The sequence below is a fragment of the Pseudopipra pipra genome, chromosome 12 (genome assembly GCF_036250125.1).
Source record: "Pseudopipra pipra isolate bDixPip1 chromosome 12, bDixPip1.hap1, whole genome shotgun sequence".
NCBI classification, from domain to species: domain Eukaryota; kingdom Metazoa; phylum Chordata; class Aves; order Passeriformes; family Pipridae; genus Pseudopipra; species Pseudopipra pipra.
The window spans coordinates 17,461,621-17,480,565 of NC_087560.1; the positions used below are offsets into that span (position 1 = coordinate 17,461,621).

General features: G+C 45.3%; 1 protein-coding gene across 4 annotated transcripts in view; it reads right to left on the minus strand.

Annotated features, from left to right (window-relative positions):
• The window catches only part of IGF1R (insulin like growth factor 1 receptor), a 175,142-nt gene that overhangs the window by 8,975 nt on the left and 147,222 nt on the right, over positions 1-18,945 (minus strand). For 2 of the 4 annotated variants that reach the window (XM_064669132.1, XM_064669131.1), the window contains exons 12-20: positions 17,416-17,552; positions 16,959-17,118; positions 15,840-15,942; positions 14,398-14,468; positions 12,859-13,088; positions 12,468-12,578; positions 11,683-11,842; positions 9,389-9,518; positions 4,567-4,701 (exon numbers count right to left, since the gene is read on the minus strand). In XM_064669132.1, the coding sequence (XP_064525202.1) occupies positions 4,567-4,701; positions 9,389-9,518; positions 11,683-11,842; positions 12,468-12,578; positions 12,859-13,088; positions 14,398-14,468; positions 15,840-15,942; positions 16,959-17,118; positions 17,416-17,552 (1,237 nt within the window). Of the gene's footprint in view, positions 1-4,566; positions 4,702-9,384; positions 9,519-11,682; positions 11,843-12,467; positions 12,579-12,858; positions 13,089-14,397; positions 14,469-15,839; positions 15,946-16,958; positions 17,119-17,415; positions 17,553-18,945 lie in introns of those variants that run through there. The other 2 variants (XM_064669130.1, XM_064669133.1) reach the window with 2 other exon arrangements.

The window sequence follows — 18,945 nt, forward strand, 5'->3', positions numbered from 1 at the left end:
TGGAAGACCCTGGGCTCTGCAGGCTGTTGCTGTGCACGGGTTTGGAGAGTCCAGGAACCCTGGCCTGGAACAAAAACCACAGCAAAGAAACCCCCTCCCCAGAAACCTGGGAAACTGGGAAATCCTGTAGGATCTCCACTGTGTTCTGAGCTGACTGAGGCAGCAGGGAGAGGGCAAGCGGCCGTGTTTGGGCTGCAAACACCGCTGAGTGCTTTGACCAAACCCAAAGCAATCGGCGCTGAAGTGCATCTCAAGTCCCCAATCCTCCTGCCAGAGCTCCGCTGGCACAGCTCCCCGTGAGCAAACGTCAGCCACCTGAGAATGGCCTTGTGACACCCAACGAGGAGCTGGCAAAACCAGTCTGTGCTGGGAGCACTCCCCGGGTACTCAATGCTGCATTGTAACCGCACGTAGACACGTAAACACCGCTCGGCCAGCGCCGGGTTCTGAGCCTTTAAAAAGCCTCTCAGAGCAAAAGCGAAGCCAAGCTATAAAACTGCACCGTACCCTCACCCATGAGAGGGGAGGGAAGGCTTGAGACATAAATATATAAAATCCATTTCTGTTACTTCACTGCTGTTTCCTTTCCAGCTGACTGCTGCGTCCCTGAATAGAAGCGCTGGCTGGAGCCAGGAACACTGGATATTCACTGGCACTGCGCCCCGAGGCCTAAGGGCAATGCTAAGGAGATACCACAAGCAGCGGAGTAATGCATGTGACATCAGCACAAACAAGGACATGTGATGTTTCTTTTAAGCCATTCCAGATTTAAAAACCCTACAGAGTTCCCATAAAAGGATTTTTTTTTTTCTTTTTAACTCTGTGTGTCCGCAGACCTTGTTTACATTATCTTAAACAAAACAGAAACCTTTCCAGTAGACAACAGGAGAATTTACAGGCTGTTAATAGAACCTGAGCAGATTTATAAAGTACGTTCCTGACTGGTGGCAAGTGAGCTCCAGGGAGCTGGAGGCACCGTCATGGGACAGGGGAATAGCCAGCATCCCTCTGTGCATCTTTTGCTCAAAGAACTGAGCAGAAAATGAATTCTGGTTTGCGCTGAGACAATAAAAAACAGAAAATGGAAAGTTCCTATAGATGCTGAATTCCATTTGTGCTTTGCATTAGGCTTGATTTGGTGGGGAAAAGCGAAAGGACCTCTCCTCCCCTGCTGGTGGTGCCTGCTGACAGTCCCTCTGCAGAGCAGACCCCGGGTTCTACCCAGGAACAAAGGGAAATCAGCACTGCGTAAATAGTCTCCTCATCTACAATGCATGTGGGGGAAGCAATTTTGCTTCAAAAACAGAGTGGAATTCCAGCCTCCACAACTTTTAAAAGCCCCATGGGAACACGCTGTCTGAGAGCTTCAGCTGTACCCAAGCTCCAGCCACGCAGCCGTCACCTGATGAGCGGTGCCATAACAATGGGAGGACATAAAAACATCACTTGGTGCACAGGAAGAGGAGAAAAACAGCAAAGCTTCTCCTGGCACTGTCTTACTGAACCATCTGTCTCATTGCATGGTTCTGTCTGCAAAACCACGCCAGCTATGCCAAGAGGGTGTAGCACAAACACAACTGAGTCTTGTTTCACCCTGTGCAAGAGTAAAAAGCCTCCAGAAATACCATCCCCTTTGTGCTTTGCCCTTTTTCGCAGGGATTTACCACCTCTGAACCACGGGGCAACCACACCATAAAATCCCCCCTTTGCACAAGCATCTGACAAACCAAACTGCAGAACAGAACCTCTGCAGCTCCTGCTGGAAGCTCCTGATTCACTGCTGAAGGGGCCAGGAGAGCACAGGCACCGACAAGCACGACTAGGAGACGTGGAGCATCCAAGCCTGCCGGCACCGTGAGCACGTGGGGGGAACATGAGGCCCTGAGGAGAACTGCTCCGTGGCTGGAGGGTGCACGGCTGTGTCAACACTCACAGCACCCACACAGTTCAAAACAGTGGAGTTGGTGACAGCAAAACTCTCCTCTCTGTTCTCATCTACACTTCCCCACAGTAGTTACCTCCTCCACCTGTCCTGGAGGTTTCTCCATATCAGCACACTCCCCTCTCCCTACAGACAGGTCCCCTGGTGTTCTGACCATAATTCCACTGGTGTTCTCACCATAATTTCAGTTGTTTCCAAGTCAAGCTAATTTAAAGAACAAAGTACCTCTGCCTTTGTAGCTACCACGAGAGACAAAGGAACACAGTTCCTGGCTCCCTCTCCCACCTGCTTACAGACAGCACCAAGCCCAAATAACTGATCTCCCTGCAGCAGGTGGGCTTTGCTTTTGGGACATCTTGAGAGTCAATATTAAAGTATCACAGACCAGTCTCCACCAGTAAGAATTTGTGCTTTCTAAAAGACACCTTCCACTAGCACAGACATGCCAAGAAACCTGTCTTTAAGCAGAATCTTTTGGCAACCTCCACAAAAAAGAGGATCCCTTATTTTACAAAGGGTTTTATAAAGCAGTAGACTGGAACATGGTGGGATGTCTGGCAAGATCCATATGGAATTTCAGGGCTCTTTGTTACAAGCACCTTTCTGCCTATTCCCTAATTTTCTTGTAGGTCCCTGGCAGCTGAGAGGGGACAGGACCTGTGCCTACAGACCAGGTGTCTGACCCTGCCCACAGCCACACCGGTGAGGGGGACAACTGGCAGGAGTTGTCAGGTCACTGAGTGTGGCACAGCATTGTTAAAGCATCCTGGAATAATGGGGTGGAGGACAGGGAAAGGAGGGAAAGCACAACAGTAACACAAAAGACATTCTTTGAATGCCAAATGCATGTGCAGGGAACAAAGGTGAAGGTTATTCCTGGAGCTCCCAACTGTTATTCCTACAACAGCCTATTTGAATTTCAGCAGATTTGGATGTCTGTCCTAAAACAAAGACAAAACAGGCTGAAAGAGAGCTAAAGCAAGTCACAATAAGGTCAATACATTCTATTTTTTTTTCATTTTGGACATTTTATACTCAACTGTGTCAAACAAACCCCCACCGCTAAAGTGAGCGCGCCTTGGTTCTGAGTTTAGCCCCATTCCTTGTTCTGAAGGAGTGAAGCAGCTCCATTCAAAGGCAGATTTTTTTTATTGTGCACCTCTGCACCATGAGGCCGAGTCCTATGGCCAAAACTAACCTCTGAACTGCTTCTTCCTCAGAATCAGCACAAAAGAGGCCTTTGCTGTTGCACCCCGGTGCAAAGATCTGCTCTGCCAGACTTTAACCAAGTTCTCCCAGCCCACAAGCCAGGACCCTGAGAGTGGATTCATCCAGCAGCAACAGCCAGGAGCAGAGGAGATTTCCTGAGGAGGGGGAGGACAGAGAGCTGGGTGGGCTGCAGTAGGGAGAGCTTCAGCTTCTGTCAGTGCCTCCCCTCCCACCCCTCTGCTCATACCACGCGTGCCCCAGTTAGTGAGGAATTTCTAAAGCTGAATCTCTCCCCGAGTTTGTTCTCACTGCAGAGGTGTCTGTCCCTGTGGACTCTGATCCTGTCACACACCCGGTTCGTTCTCCCCCCATTACACAGCTCTGACCATGTTAAACAATGCCCAGTCAATCGACTGCCAGGAATTCTCCCCAGCATCGTGAAAGGGAAGGAATGTGAAACCAAGGAATCACATGGCAGCTACACCTCCCCCTGCATATACCACCCACCCCCCTCAAACAACAAAACAACACTGCCTGTCATCTGAAACCGCAGCCAGGCTCCAGCCAAAAAAGCTATTTTCCTAAGAATCCCAAGCAGCTGAGGCCCTTAAGTGATTGTATCCCTTCTGTGGGCCTCCAACAAATTTCAATAACTGCAAGACGCAGTATTTCCTTCCCAAAAGTCAGTTTGGGAAGTATATCAAAGCAATAAAGTCTGAACAACTGAAACTGCTGTACACAAAGGCCAGCAGAAGTATTTCAGCAATGTAAAGCTAAAAACTGAAGCTGCTGCACTGCACACCCTCTGCTGCTGCGAGGCTTTGGGTCGATGCTGGGGCAGGGAGAGGTTTTTCTGTGAAAAAACACTTTCTGTGCTTTCAGGGAAGGAAACTGTTTGCAGGGGGGATTTGTTTATCTCCATGGGGTGAGTGCTGTGAGTGACACAGCAGATCCAACGAGGCTTCCGACAGAGGAAGGATACACTGATTTATCTGTATGCTGAACTAAAAAGTTGAATTCCAGTGTTTATGCACATCTCAGCTTGTCCCAGGCTCTTTTCTCTCTTTATGCTCAACAGAATTACTTTAAGCAGAAGAGACAAGGTTTAGGCACAGAGTCTCCCGCCGTAGCAAATGTTGCTTATGAGCTTTATAAAGTCTAATTTTATTCAAGAACACCAAGATTGTGCTTTGTTTCCTTATCAGAGGAGAAGGATAGCCTAAAGTGAGATTCTGGCTTTCTGGAATGTCTGACTACTACAAAATACTGGATTGACAGAGACTGTTTGAGCAGCATCTCCCGTGACTCGAACTCCTTAACAGCCCCTCCTGTGGCAGATGGGGAAGAGCAGGCACCGAAGGGATCAGGAAGAATGAGCTGTGCAGGGAGGAGACAGTGGTGGCTGTGGCACTTACAGCATGTCAGGGCAGTTGTCTGGTTTCTCCAGCAGCCCCCCCTCCATCACGAAGCGAAGCACCTGCTCGTTGGTCATGCCCTGGTACGGCTGCTCCGCCAGCGTCGCGATCTCCCACAGCACCACCCCGAACGACCTGCAACAGAGAGCACAGCTTGAGGAGCCTGAGCCATCCCTACAGGACACAAGGGGGGGATTTCTTAGCTGATGCTCAGCAGTAGGTGTCCATGGGTGTTTTCTTTTAACACAGAATTCCCACTGCTCAAAAAGCAACGCGGCCGTGGTGACAGTCACGGCACCGTGGACTTCAAACACCTCAGGTGGTGTCTCAGTGGTGAGAAGGGCTCCCAGTTCTGAGTGACTCTTCAGAACGGCCTCTGTAAGCAAAGACTGGCACAATTCCATCCCCACTTTTCACACCACAGTCTGCAGCCCAGAGCTGGTCATGTTTATGATGGTTCAGTGGTCCAGCATTACTTGGCTACACCAGTTCTGCCCAGGTCCATCAGTAAAAAAGCCACCACAGGCTCATTGCACTGACCAGGAGCCTCCTGACTCAGAGGAGACTGAAGGTCTGAGCTTGTCTGGAGAATGAGTTCACATCCCATCTCCCTTTAGAGTCCAGACTTTAGATGCACTGCCAGGTGGGAAGAAGGGAAGAACAGTGGAGAGGGGAAAAGGAAAGGTACAGGTAAGGGGGAAAAAAATGTAAAAAATTAAAAAATCCTATCCTATTCTATTCTATCCTATCCTATCTCCATGCTGGCTGTACAGCTCAGGCTGGACACACACCTGACCATTAAAGTCTGCAGTAAGATCTTTGTGTGGCTGGGGGCAGGGAATCAAACCTTCTAAGCAGTGGAGAAGTTGCAGAGACTTTAAAGTAAGCTTGGCAAGCTTTCCCCCAAGCCACAGAGACAGCAAGAAAAAAAATCTGTACACTTAATACACTAAACTCCAAATCTTCATGTAACACATCTCAGGTACTCCTGATAGTGGCTGAGAAGGCAGGAGCACAGAACTGTAAGCTCTCGTTCCAGTGCAAGCTGCTTTTCATCACTTGAGTCACACAAATCCACTTGAAAAGCTGCATTTTCCCTCACTGCTCCCCAGGCTGAGAGAGCCAGACAGCAAACACACACCACCCCCTGGGCATCTCACCTGCCTCACCACCCACAGCCAGCAAACCAACCAGCCTCCACTGCCCAGGCACAAAAACACTGCTTGGGTAATGCCTTCCATTTATCCCTCTGCTTTGGTTTCTGCCACATTCTAAGTTAAAGGTGCAAAGTCAGGATCATACAGCAGCAACAAACCCAATTTCTGGAAAACACAGGGAAGAAACATGAACATTCTCCAGCCTCTTGTACCAAGACCCCAATTTGCTGTTTTAAGCAGCAGAATGTTAAAGCCCCCAGGAAAAACTCAGTTACCCCTTTTGCAACGTGTATGTAACTATGTTCTTGAAACAGAGCTTCCAGCTCCTTCCAGATAACTCCAAAGAACAGCAGAAGTGAAAAAAAAGAAGTTTGTCTAATAATAGGAATTGATTACTGGCGAAGGAAGATAAGCAGAGTTATGTAATTGGGTAGTTTGGACGCAAGTATTGACACTTTCTAAAAATATCTCCATTTAAAATTAGTTTATTGAGCAGACATGGCTCAAATTGTCTGCTCTGCACTGAAGGGGCTCTACTTTTAGAGCTGCTGGGCAAAAGGAGGAAAATCTCGCTGCTGTCTGAGTTGTGTGGCTGAACTGCTGAGTCAAGCTGGGAGGAAAACGCGCAGTTCCACCGGGGTGTTGTTACGAAAACAGGAGTCCGCTGTCATTAGCTGGTTATGGCTGAGTGGTTTTATCTTTCAGCTATGCCCAGGATCTAAACTGGTTTGCCAGAAGCCACAAACAGCCTTACAATTGTTTGCCTTTCAGGGGAGGGAGAGACAGAGGGTCAACAGAACGTTTTGGTGCCTTTGAAGCTACTTTGATCGCTGCAGGAATAATGAGGACAAGTCCTGCACACCTACTCATCTTATTATCCCAACTAATAAACTCAGGTTGCTCCTTCCAGGCAACTACCAGCCCTGAAAGAATGCAAGATGCTGAGGACTTATTTATAGAAATCCACCCTCACCCTGAAGAGTATTACATTAGTTTTAAAATGTCCTCCTTCCCTAACTACAACAAAAACAGTCCTGTCTAATTACCTCATTCTTCAGCCTGAAAAGCAATAAAGGAATGAACTGCTAAAGCTCCACCCTTCAAACCTCCAGACACTCTCCTTGCAGTTTGCCATTTCACCTTACAGCTTATAAATCCTGGGCTCTGACCACTCTCACAGTTTGTCTTTTTGATATCTTGGCTTCCAGAACTGATCTCGAAGAACATGTCACAATATCCGACCAAAAAAAACAGGAAAAACAATCTCAACCTTCTTTTTTTTCACAATTTAATGCAAATAAATGGCTCCCAAAACAGCCAAGCTCCATGGTTTACATGGAGCACTTAAAAATCTGAACCAATACAAGGATTCTGGTAATTTTTCCTGGCATGGAGAGACCTTCAATGTATTATAGTGTCTGGTCTAAAAGTTACTGAGGAGTAAGTTGGACTGATCCTTTTAGCCATAAGCAGATCAAGGAAATAGTAAGGATTTCATGACAGTGATAAGTCAAGCTCCTGCTACATTTGGAATTTGGATTGAAATTTCTCTGTAGCTGTGGATACACATTCTAAACAAACTGCAAATTTCTCACACTGAGCCACTTGTTTTGTGCCTCCAGAAAGTGCATCTCTGTGAAACAATTTTCAGAGCAAATCACTTCTAACAATTAAGATGTGAAACCCTCCCAAAGAAGAACTCTCTGAAATACCCATGAGTGCTGTGGACCTCCTCTCCATAAAACAATTTTTTTCCTCTCTATGCTTTCAAGTAAAAATCTGTCAGATTTTCCTGCTCCTTCCCTTAAATATTCCAACCTTCTAACAAGTAAACTACTTTCCAGGTCAGGATATTTCACTCAGACAGTCCCCACTGATCAACTGCAATGTTGTTTGCACAACCCTGCTTTGGAATGAATGACAGACAAATGCCAAATCATGGAATCACAGGATTGTTTGGGTTGGAAGGGACCTTACAGATCATCTCATTCCAGCTCCCCCTCACCTTCCTCTAGACCAGCTTGCTCCAAGCCCCATCCAACCTGGCCTTGGACACTTCCAGGGATGGGGCAGCCACAGCTTCTCTGGGCAACATCTGCCAGGGCCTCACCACCTTCAGAGGATTGGATATTAGGATTTCTTCCTAACATCCAATCTAACCCTACTCTCTTCCTTGTCAGCATTGAAGGGAGCATTCACATACTTCCTACAACAAGTACAGCACTAATTTACTTCTGACACTTGATTTGGAGTTTTTTTTGTTTGGAATTTGAGTTGTGTTTACAGAATAACATCACTAAACATCTCCAGGCTAAAGGAAAGCACACGTGGAACCAGCCTGCTCCGTCACCACAGGGACACCTGACCCACATTCCCTTTGGATGCAACGGCTGGACCCGAAAGTTCCTCTTGTGTGGTGAGAACAGGCAGCTCTGCCAGCTCCTCACTCCAGGCTCAGCCAGGTCGACATCTGGGGATTTTCTAGTGATCTAGTCCAAATTTCTGTCTGCTTTGTGAAGCCATTACAAGTCCCAAAGTTCTTTTACTGGGGGGACTGCCAAAAGCCTGCCTGCGCTGCTCCATCAGATAAATGGCTGATACAGGGCTTCCCCTCGACTCTACGTGGTTATTTTCATCTGTTTCCAAGTCTGAGGGTTACTGGATTCAAAAGTAAGTTACTGGCCATATGTAAAATAAAATTTAAGCACCATTCTGTTGCTTTGCTTTTTCATTTGAATTCCTCTTATGAACATTTCACTCATAGCTGGTGCTCTGGACCACAGACCACTGACTCCAAATCCTCAAGCTGTTTAAAGAAAGTGCAGTTTACTACACAAAAATGCCTTTCCTCCTGACTTCTAGACATTTGGAGGCAATCAGCTGCCAATTCTGTAACAGATCAGCAGTAAAAACATCTTGTTAGGAAGGCAGAGAAATCATAAAAGACAGAGTAGAGGTTCTGCCAGTACAAGACCATCTTCTGCCAAGTCCTCCCTACCTATGTCCAAAAGCTGGGGGGTGTGTGGGGAGTTGTTCCAGAGGATTACTCCTCCTGAGTGTACTCCTCTATTAATAACTGCACAGATACAGCAGGCAGGTAGTGTGCTTTGAAAGAAAACCCTATTTCTGCATCTTGCAGTACATAAAAACGAGCAAACAAAGCTCCAAATGGAGAGGGATATGCGTGAGGAAGAGATCCCCAAAAAGCCTGCTGGTGTACACAACCCATCTGGGGGAAAGGGGAGTTGTTTACACAGAAGGTTTTGATGGAAAAGCAGGTCAGCACTAGGAACCCTTCTATATTCCTGGCAACTTTTAATGCTTTTCTTGAAGGAGGAGGGCAATTTAAAAAAATGACAACTTGCTCCTCTAGGTGAAGGTAATGTTTTTCACTGCACAACTGATTTTACAACTAACAGCAGGAAACAGGCCACCACCTCCAGTTTCAGAAATCCATTTAATTCTGCTCTCCCTGAGAGACAGAATTTAACCTCACGAGTTCCTGATTTTGCAGTGGGAATATGGCCATAAAGCAGAATGTTTCAAGGTGGAAGAAGGGAGTTACCTTTGAATGGACAGGACACTTAGTTAAGCCTACTAAAACAAGAGGAGGGGATAGAAAGAAGAGGGGCTAAACCAGCTTTTCAGAGCCCCTTCTTTGTTACCAGACGTCGGAGTGCGTTGTGAAGACTCCGTCTTTCAGGGATTCCGGGGACATCCAGCGGACAGGCAGCAACCCCTTCCCTCCTTTCCGGTAATAATCTGTCTCGTAGATATCTCTTGTCATGCCAAAATCTGGAAGGTATAAATGTTTTGAGTTTGCATGAGAAAATGATGGACATTTCCCCTTCCTACCAGCCAGGCAATCACGCTCTGGTGTAAAGGATCTGCAGTCTGTTCTCACAACACTTGACTTTGCAGGCACTTCACCTGCTGCCTTAGGGCTGGTGACCTTCCCTTTCAACACCACCAACAGACACTTGTGCCACTGACTTCAGGGCTGACAAGTCTGAATGATTTAAATATAGCAACATGAAAAGTTCCAGGATTTATGCTCAAGCTTTGCAGTAAGCTGAGTCTTCCAAAGGTCACATAATTCACTAATTGTTCCCCATATTCAATGATTTTCTTTTCAAGAGTGTAAAGAGCTCCTTTAGTACTTAAAACTATTGTCTTCACATGTTGAGGGACATCTTTCTCTTGTGTTTTTTTTCCCTCTCCCAAAGGTAATTCTCAATTCCTGTAAAATATTCTATTTCAAGTGCTACTGAGGATTAGGCTATTAATTTGTGACTAACACAGACCAGTATTAAAGGCATATTTGGGTTATATGCATGTCCTTGGCTGTTAATACATAAGCATTTCCAAGACTTGGGTTCATCTGACTGTAACTCAGATTTATTCCAGCACATTTTTTCTGTACAATCAGCCTGGGGCTCTCAGAACTGCTGGGTCTTGGACTTGCCTATAAAACCAGTTACTGTGTTCTCAAACACTAACCAAAAAGTTAACAGCTCAGGTACCATTAAATCTCTCACTAATATTAAATGCCACCTGCTGACACAGAGGGCAAAATCCATTTTATCAATACAGACCTGGAGTTGCCTGCCCCCCCTTTTTTTTTTTCCAGGAGAAGTGGGGTGAAAAGGGGACAGAATTCCCTCAGCTCTCGCAGTTGTTATCACCAGTCCATGGATGAGTGACCGAGCCCAACGTTCCCTGTGTGCTGGGGACACTGGTACCCTCAGTGATTATGACTAAAGAGCCCATCTGTGCAGCTATTCCAGCACTCCCACACACCAGGGTGACTTTATCCTGGCTGAACGGAAAATTCTTTCAAAATGTAATGCAAATAAGAAACAGATACGCAGCGAGCACAGGCTGGTGTGGCACAAAGCTCTTCCTCTGAGAGCTGAACAGTCTGAGTTGGCGTGTTCCAGCCAAGATGCTCCCAAACTGTTTCTACATGAAGGGATTTTCAATACTGGTACACAAACAAGAGCAATGCACCACATTAAAATGCTTTTGGGGTAACCACGGACATGTTAAAGGGAAGAAATGCACCATCTTCAGTTCAGAGAATTGTAAAACAAGCTGGTAGGGGGGAGGAGGAGAAAACTGGAATGACTTCCTCTGAACCTGCAGAAAATGCACAAAATCCCCCAAAGATCTTATTTCCTAATTAACTGACTCAAAATGAAATCATTTTTTCTTTCTCCCAAATGACAGGATTACTTACACAAATTATCAAAATAGCTGAGTTAAGCTCAGAGAAAAAAAAAATTAGTTTCCTTCAGCAGAAGGCTGTTGCTATACACATTATTTTAATATGCACAACTCAAAAACAGCCAACAGCTTAAAATCACCCTCTCTGGAGAGAAGACTGAAGAAACTCATCTGACACTATTTTGGAAGGATGGTGAAGGGAAAAAAAAAAGGTGGTGATCCAACAGCAGAGCAGAAGAAAAGCCATTCAGCTGTCTGGGAAGCAGAACTCCAGCTCAGACTGGAAAGCACCCAGCTGAAGTCAAGCCTTACATTCCACTTCCAATTCAGATATGATTTAAAATAATCCTAAAGTTCTCATTCTTGAATCAATAAACAGGAGGTGGAATTATTTTTGTGCATTAAGAGAGGGGCAAATGACACACCCGTGGTGACCACGCCATCCACCCAGATGTCTGCAGCGTCTGCACCTCCAACCACTGCCTCCCCAGCTCTTTGCAAACACATGTGCTATACTGTTGCCTCACTGGAACAACAGCAAGTCGAGTTCAGTGCTCACAGGTCTTAAATCACAGCAAGCCTTCGTAAGGAACATATTTCATTCTGTGGAAATTTCAACTAGAGTTCAGTTCTAAAAAGTCTTCCCAACGATTTTCAAAAAATAAAACGCCTTTGAAGATGCTGATTTTTTGAGGATGACTCTGTGATTTGTGTAAGAGCCAGGAGAGCCCACCTCCAATTTTCACTGTGAAGTCTTCTGCCACCATGCAGTTCCTGGCAGCCAGGTCTCTGTGCACGAACTTGTTGGCGTTGAGATAGGCCATCCCGTCCGCGATCTCCCCTGCCATCTGGATCATCTTCTTCAGGGTCGGAGGGGCCTGCCCGGGATTGTTCTGAGCAAGATGAACAAGATAAAACAGGTAACAGACCATGTTCATTCTCTCGTGCACATTCTGTCCTTTAATTTATCCGTATCAGAATTTCTAGATCAAGGGCAAAAGCTGCTGAGCTCATTTTCTACGTGGTCTGCTGTGATTTCAGCGGCCCAAGTGTCATCTTTATCCTTCAGACCCTGTATCAGACGTGCCAGTTTTAGCCCTTAGACTGGTGGTCTGTGTATGAGAGTTTGCAAATCAGCTAAGGTAACAGGTATTTACTCTCCAGCACAGGCAACAGGCAGGATACACAACATGAATCGACTATCCTGACACATATTAAAGAAGCCAGCTTTTTTAACATCTTGATGAGAAATTAGATCAGACAGGAGATTTAATGCAAATCTGGAAAACAGGACTTAGTGATACAAGAAGGGATATATTCCATGTGGTGCATTGGGCTACCTGCAACAGCTGCCTCATGAAAAAGGTGTTGCAGATCACAGAGCAGCTCATGTTTTGTTCTTGGAGCTTAAGGAGAAGGGCAGGAAAGGCTAATTGCCTGCTGCTTCCAACGTGATGCTGTCTTGTTCAAGATGATTCAAACTGAAGAAAAATAAACAACCAGCAGCTCTTGACTCACCTCTGTATCTGGCCTCAATGATCTCAGGTAACTTTTGAGGTCCCCACGTGTCATCAGCTCCATGATAACCAGCGTGGGCTGGCCCTGAGAAACAACACCAAGCAGCCGAACCTGGCCGAGGAAAAACAACCCTTCAGTGACAAGCACAGCTACCTGAACTGCAGTGATCATTCAGCCACGTGGATATGAAGCCCCAAACACCCGTGAACCTGAGGGGAAGGTCTGAAGGTAGATTTGGTTCCACTCCCTGACTCCTGTTTCACAACAATATTATGGAGCTGTGCAGAGCTGAAGCTGAAATCCCAAGTTCCCACTTGAGTCAGTGCAGATGTGCCCTGAACACCCTGGTGTCAATAAGCACATGAGCCACTGTCCCACCTCCATGACTTACCACGTGGTGACAGTTGAACTCCTTCATCACCGAGGCCTCGTTGAGGAACTCGATCCTCTCCCTCATGCTGGCAGACTCATTGACAGTCTTGATAGCCACCCTGGTCTCTGGCTCATCCTTCACCACTCCCTTGGCTATCCCCTCGTACACCATTCCAAAGGAGCCCTGCCCCAGCTCCCGACACATGGTGATCTTCTCACGGGGCACCTCCCACTCATCTGGAACATACACTGAGGGGAGAAAGAACAGGTCATGAGGTCCCACTTCTGCACGAGGTGTGAGCACTCACTGCTCTACAACAGCAACTGCCCAAAGAGCTTGACTGTAACAACACCAGACAGAATGCTGAGACCTTGCCCCCCTGTGTGCAAACAGTCCATGGTCTTTCCCATACAGAGATAGGTTGAGGACTGTATAAAAATAAATCTTAAAGAAATGTGGAGATGGACTTGAAGCAGCCTCACTGTGGCACTGACATATCAGGGTAGAAATAAAGAACCTCAAAGCACAATGAGAGGCTGGGAAGAGGCTCAAATCAATGCTTAAGGCCTGAGCTTTTCTTGGGATCCTTGCTTTTCTAATCCTTCCAGACAGCATCAAACACACTTGATCATCTGTATCAGTTTAGTGTCTGCTGTATTCTCTATTAACAGACTGATTTCATGACTAGAGGGAGGCAGGCTCTGATCCAGCAGCTCTTTGCATGGCACTGTTCTGATCCCTTGCACACTCACTGTTGCACCAGCAAAGGCAGAACTTGCTGCTGCTGCAGGACTTTGATCTGAGGCAGAGCAGAGCTCTCAGAAGGTGACTGCCAGGAGGCAGGACTGCCTCGGGCAAGAACACATCCAAGCACTCACTGATGCTGCTGCCTATCAGTCACCAAAGGAGGGGACAGTTGTGTCACATGCTCTGCGTGGGTGAAATAACAGGATGAAAATAGAGGATTATAGCATGAACACTGACAGACCTTTAACCCTAATGGTGTTGCTATAAAAAATAACAGTAAAATATTCTGCTGCCACTCTGGGTAAAAACTCATTAGTCTCCTGGGGGCTTTTGGAAATGCTATTCCAGCAAAAAGTCTACAACAGCAGCACCAAACTAAACTATAAACAGAAGAACTGAGGCCTCAAGGAAATTTGTCTGATGCTCTGATTTCCTCAAGCCATGGGTTTGTTCCAATAAGGAAAAATAGAGCTTAAAAGGGCAAACATGAAAGACCACAAATTCATGAATTCTTCCTTCATTCCAGTGAAAGCAACACTGGAAGAGTAGATAATAATCTGAAAGTGAAATGAATGAATCCAAATTTGCCTCAGCTGAACAAAACTACAGGAAAACAACTCAAAAACTCCCCACTTTCAATAGACAAGTGACCTTTACGTATTATCAATTGTGGATTCCGTGGCTGTGCTAAGAAAACAAAACAGAGAAAGCGGTTTTACAACATGCCTTTTAGAGTTTCATACCTTTCAGAGTCAGACACCAACAAAGCACATGACAGTAAAAGCATCACAAGTGTAAGGTCACACTCACCATCTGAGGCACTGAAGTACTCGGGGTTCACAGAGGCATAAAGTACTCCATTGCCCAGTCTGTCACTGTTCCTGTTGAAACATTGGTTTTTCCTTTTTAATCTTTAAATCTAAGTAGATTTCAGGCCATCTCTTACAGCTTTTCTGCTGTTTGCTCAACCATAGAATATTATTTAATGTATGTGGGGTTTTTCAGACAAAGGGGACGTGCTGAGTCCTTATCTACTTCACAGAATCAATGGACAAACAGCCCAGAATAGCTTTCCCAGGAAACCTGGAGTCTTCTCTACAGCAAATCAGCACCAGAAAAATGTAAACACAAGGTACTTTTAGCTGCTGGGTAAACTTCCTTTAAGAAAGGCAGTTGTATGGTGATAAACCAGGAGACTCATGGCTGAGAATGGACTTTAACATCATCCAATCTGCTGTGGGAGAGAAGTGATCCAGCAAAGGACAAGACTCTTTAATGGGGATTCCATTCAACTATTTCCTAAGGGTTTCTATCATTTTATTTTAAAACCACACACACAATTCCCACCCCCTCCTCAATTTTACTGGGGTGATTCTCAGAATAGGACACATAATAAATGCTCTGTGAGCACTCTTGCAGGAGACAGACTGTAGAAATAAAATTATCCATCAGATCTCAGGAAATCAAAGGCAAAATATTCTTGTGGTAGAAGAACAATTTAAAGAAGGGTTAAGTTATCAGGCATTTCACCCAGCAGAGCCCAAGGTGTTGTATTCACCAGATACAAAGCCCTTTCTGGAGTCCTCGAGCAGAATTGGTACCACTGTCTGCAGGGCTACCAATGAATTAGAGCTGGAAATCATGGGATACTCATGAGCATCACTTATCTGAGTGTAACAAAAACCCTCCAAACCTGGAAAGTTGCAAGTCTGAACATTTGCACTGACTTGTATGAAGTTCTCGTTATGAATGTCAACAAGATAAAAAAATAAATCACTAAGTTACAAAAAACAAAACAGAGGAAAACAAATCAACAGAACAGTCCCCAAGACTGGGATATAATTTTTTAAGTGGGTGTAAAGACTTCAAAAAACTCTCTAGAATTAAATCAAATTAACCTAAATAGAAATAAGGTTTCATGATTTATATTGAGCCATATTTCAGTCACACGTTCTGATTATACAGGTCCAGTGTGTGCCATCATTGACCTGTATGTTCCTCACAAGCCTTCCTCTTCCCTCTCTAATATGATACTGGAATAAAAAGCCTCTTCATATCTCCAGAAGCAGCAGCCAGAGGCTGGTAACTCTAAACCACCTCCTTTTACACACCAACGAGACAGAATCTACTTCAGCTTCTCGACTCCTCTGAATGTCATTTCTCTTTTTAATTCTTAACCTGCTCCACGGGCACAGATTCGAAAATAAACAATTCCCCTCCTGCAGGTTTAAGCAGCAGCATATACAACTCACCTCTTTTTGTTAAAGACATACAGCATTATCAGCAATCCCCCAATGATGAGCAGCAGAGCAAGAGGGAGCACAATTACCAAGTGCAGGAAGTTTCCATAGTTTGCTGCTGCAACCAACAAGAAAACAATTGTATCAGGGCTTCTATAAAACCTCTACTAAACAAAGAAACATTCAAAACCCACTCAGTGTATTTCCATACAGGGAAGAAATCAAAGTTCTCATTTTCTTGTCTGATGTGGAAAAATGTACTCGGAAACCCTCCCTGACTGCAGATGAGTTCAACAAGAAAGCAGACACTGAGAGGCATTAATTTTGTACAGAACAGTGTCTGTCTGGGCTTTGTTTTCACAAGCTGTGCTTAAGGACTTACATTCCTCAGTGAACAATATCCAATTGTTCACTTGCACATTCACCTTTTTTCCACCTTTTGTTCACCTGGCAATTGCTTATACACATATTCAGAATATACAGGCACTGCTCTTTACTTCAAATCGTTCAAAGTGCAGCAAGCACTCAGAAAACCAAAAAGGAACAAGACGTGGAGTTCCCGTGTTGTGGGGATATATCTGCTCTACAACTACTCAGTTCTTGAGGGTCACTGTGGTGGTGTTCTTCCAAAATATAAATCACTCCCACTGTCAGGACCAGCATCACCCTTTTATCAGGATCTTTACCAAAAGTCACTCAGAACAGGTCAACCTGCCAGCCAAAAATCTAAACAAACTATTTGTTTCTCGTATTATTTTGCAATTTAAAGCAGGTGTGCCTTGTTGCCACACGTTTTGGACACTCCAGCTCCACGTTGTTATGGCTAACATCCCATTCCCAGCATAGCTGTACATCCCAGGAAGGCACAGCAGTGTGTTCTCCACACCCACCACCTGCTGCACCTCTCACAGACACACAAGGGAAGGACACACCTCACACACCCCTCCTGGTTGTCAACACTTGCCATAAAAATGGAACAGAGAAGAGTTCCCAAGGAACCACCAGCAAGTAAGAGGAGTATTCAGAGTACAGGCAACAGGCTCAGACACCCACTTACACACTTAAACATCAGGCATTATTAAAAAGACACCAGTTCTCCAATTTGGCACAGACAACAAACACTTGTCTTACATTTGGGCTGCACATAGAAAGAGACTGGCTCAGTCCAGGATCCGTTTCCAGCTAAGGAAGTGGCCTGAACTCTGGCAGAATAGTTCCCAGGGTTCAGGTGAGTTAGTTTAGCTCCTCCAAGCTTCTTGTATTCCTGTCTGGAAACACATTCCCGCTTCTCCTAAAACAAAAAAGCAATTTACACACGTTAGTATCTTCACTTTCCTTCGTTATTGAAAAGCAATGTAGCTGCAGGGTAAGCTAATTTTTATAACTAAGAGTCCCACCTGATCACTTTTATTTCAAAGATATGTGGAATTTAAGAACTCAAAATAAGGGAAAAAAAGGAATGACATGCTGAGGGTGCTGGGTGTTTGAAATCACAGTTTCTGTTTGTGGGCTGCAGCACTGCACAGAAGCACATTTAAAAAGATCCTTTTTGGTGTATAAGTTATGAGCAGTGATGTCAAATCCTCACCTCTCCGTGCTGCCCATATTTGATTTCATACATCAGGATCAGCCCATTTGGACTTGCAGGCTCTGACCACTTCAGGTAGACGGTATTTTCCTCTTTTGCTTCCCATGATACCGTTCCTGGAATGTTATCTGCTCCCTCTGTAAAATATTTACAGGTGATGTGAGAAGAACATCTACTACTGGAAGAGGAACTTGTGCAGGAGTGGAGGAGAATGGAAGGGTCACACTGTTCTTTGGGTGCAGAAGCTCTGCAGCAAAAGCTACTGAAACCCAGGGAACCAACTGCATTGGCCAGGGCCCTGCTGGAGATCAGCAGAGTCTCAGCTACTGGTTCCCAGAAAACCAGTGCAGTGGATGCAGCTCCACCAGGTATGGGCTCTGTGTGCCAAAAAAACCTGTTTATCAGCACCTGATTCTTCCTTCCCAACTTTCCACTACACCAAAACAGTGCAAGGAGCTGTTCCCACCAAACGGCTGTAACAACAACCTGGCTGCCAACAGCTGTGAACTGCCCCACTGACAGCCCTCTCCTAAAACAGTCAGAGGGAATCTGTCCCAGTTTAAAACAGTCTCATCAGCAATTCAGGAAGTGCTTCATCCTTATTTAGTTCCTAATAATTTTATGTGGTTTATTGAAAATTTAACAGGAATGTGAACCCCATTTCAGTCAAAGAAGACCACTCCTTCAAAAATACAGTTGTTATGTTTAGAAGAAAACAGAATTGTTTAGCCTTTAATTATCAGAGTCATGTGTTAAAAAATCTGGGAACACTTATTTCCTTTTCCCTGATCTCACAGATTTCCTTATTTCCTTGAAATAAGCAATACTTTTTGCTTTTTTTACTGACACAGCTGGATCTGGATTATGATAGCCTTTCCTTCCAGAAACAAAACAAAATTGCTACCATTCTGCATCCAATATCCCCAGACATCTGCTGGAGTCAGAAGCTCGTTGCTGGATGCGTATGAGCTTACACTAAAATCATCTCTATTCTTCTCAGAAGAAGTACAATCTGTAAGAGCCCCAAACACGAGCACAGCATTCAATGTTTCCTATTTGAAGTACTCTAGGGGCCAGGGATTGGGCACAAAGAAACACAGTATTCCTCCTGTTCCCAGGCTGGACAAATGCATGGTCATTCTGTGACAGAAGAAACATTTGGCAAACATTCCCACCAGCAAAGCTCCAACATCTGCAAACAGTTCCAAGTGAGCACAGCAAAACCAAACATTAGCAGAGCAACACTGCCCTGTCTCTATTGAGCACACAGGGAACTGAGGGATAAAACCTTCCAGCCCACCATGTCTGTGGGTCTCACCTCTATTGCTAGGAAACAGATTCTCTCCTAATTATGCTGGTAATGAACTTCTGCCTTTCCCCAGCTCACAGCAGACTCAAACACATCACTCAGCACACACCAGAGACCAGTCGAGGACTTTAAAATCTACACAGTTCCAGTTCATTGTCTTGCACGGAACTGTTATGACGCCCCCATGTATTTCTAACTGGGTTTGGAGAGCTTGTCCTCCC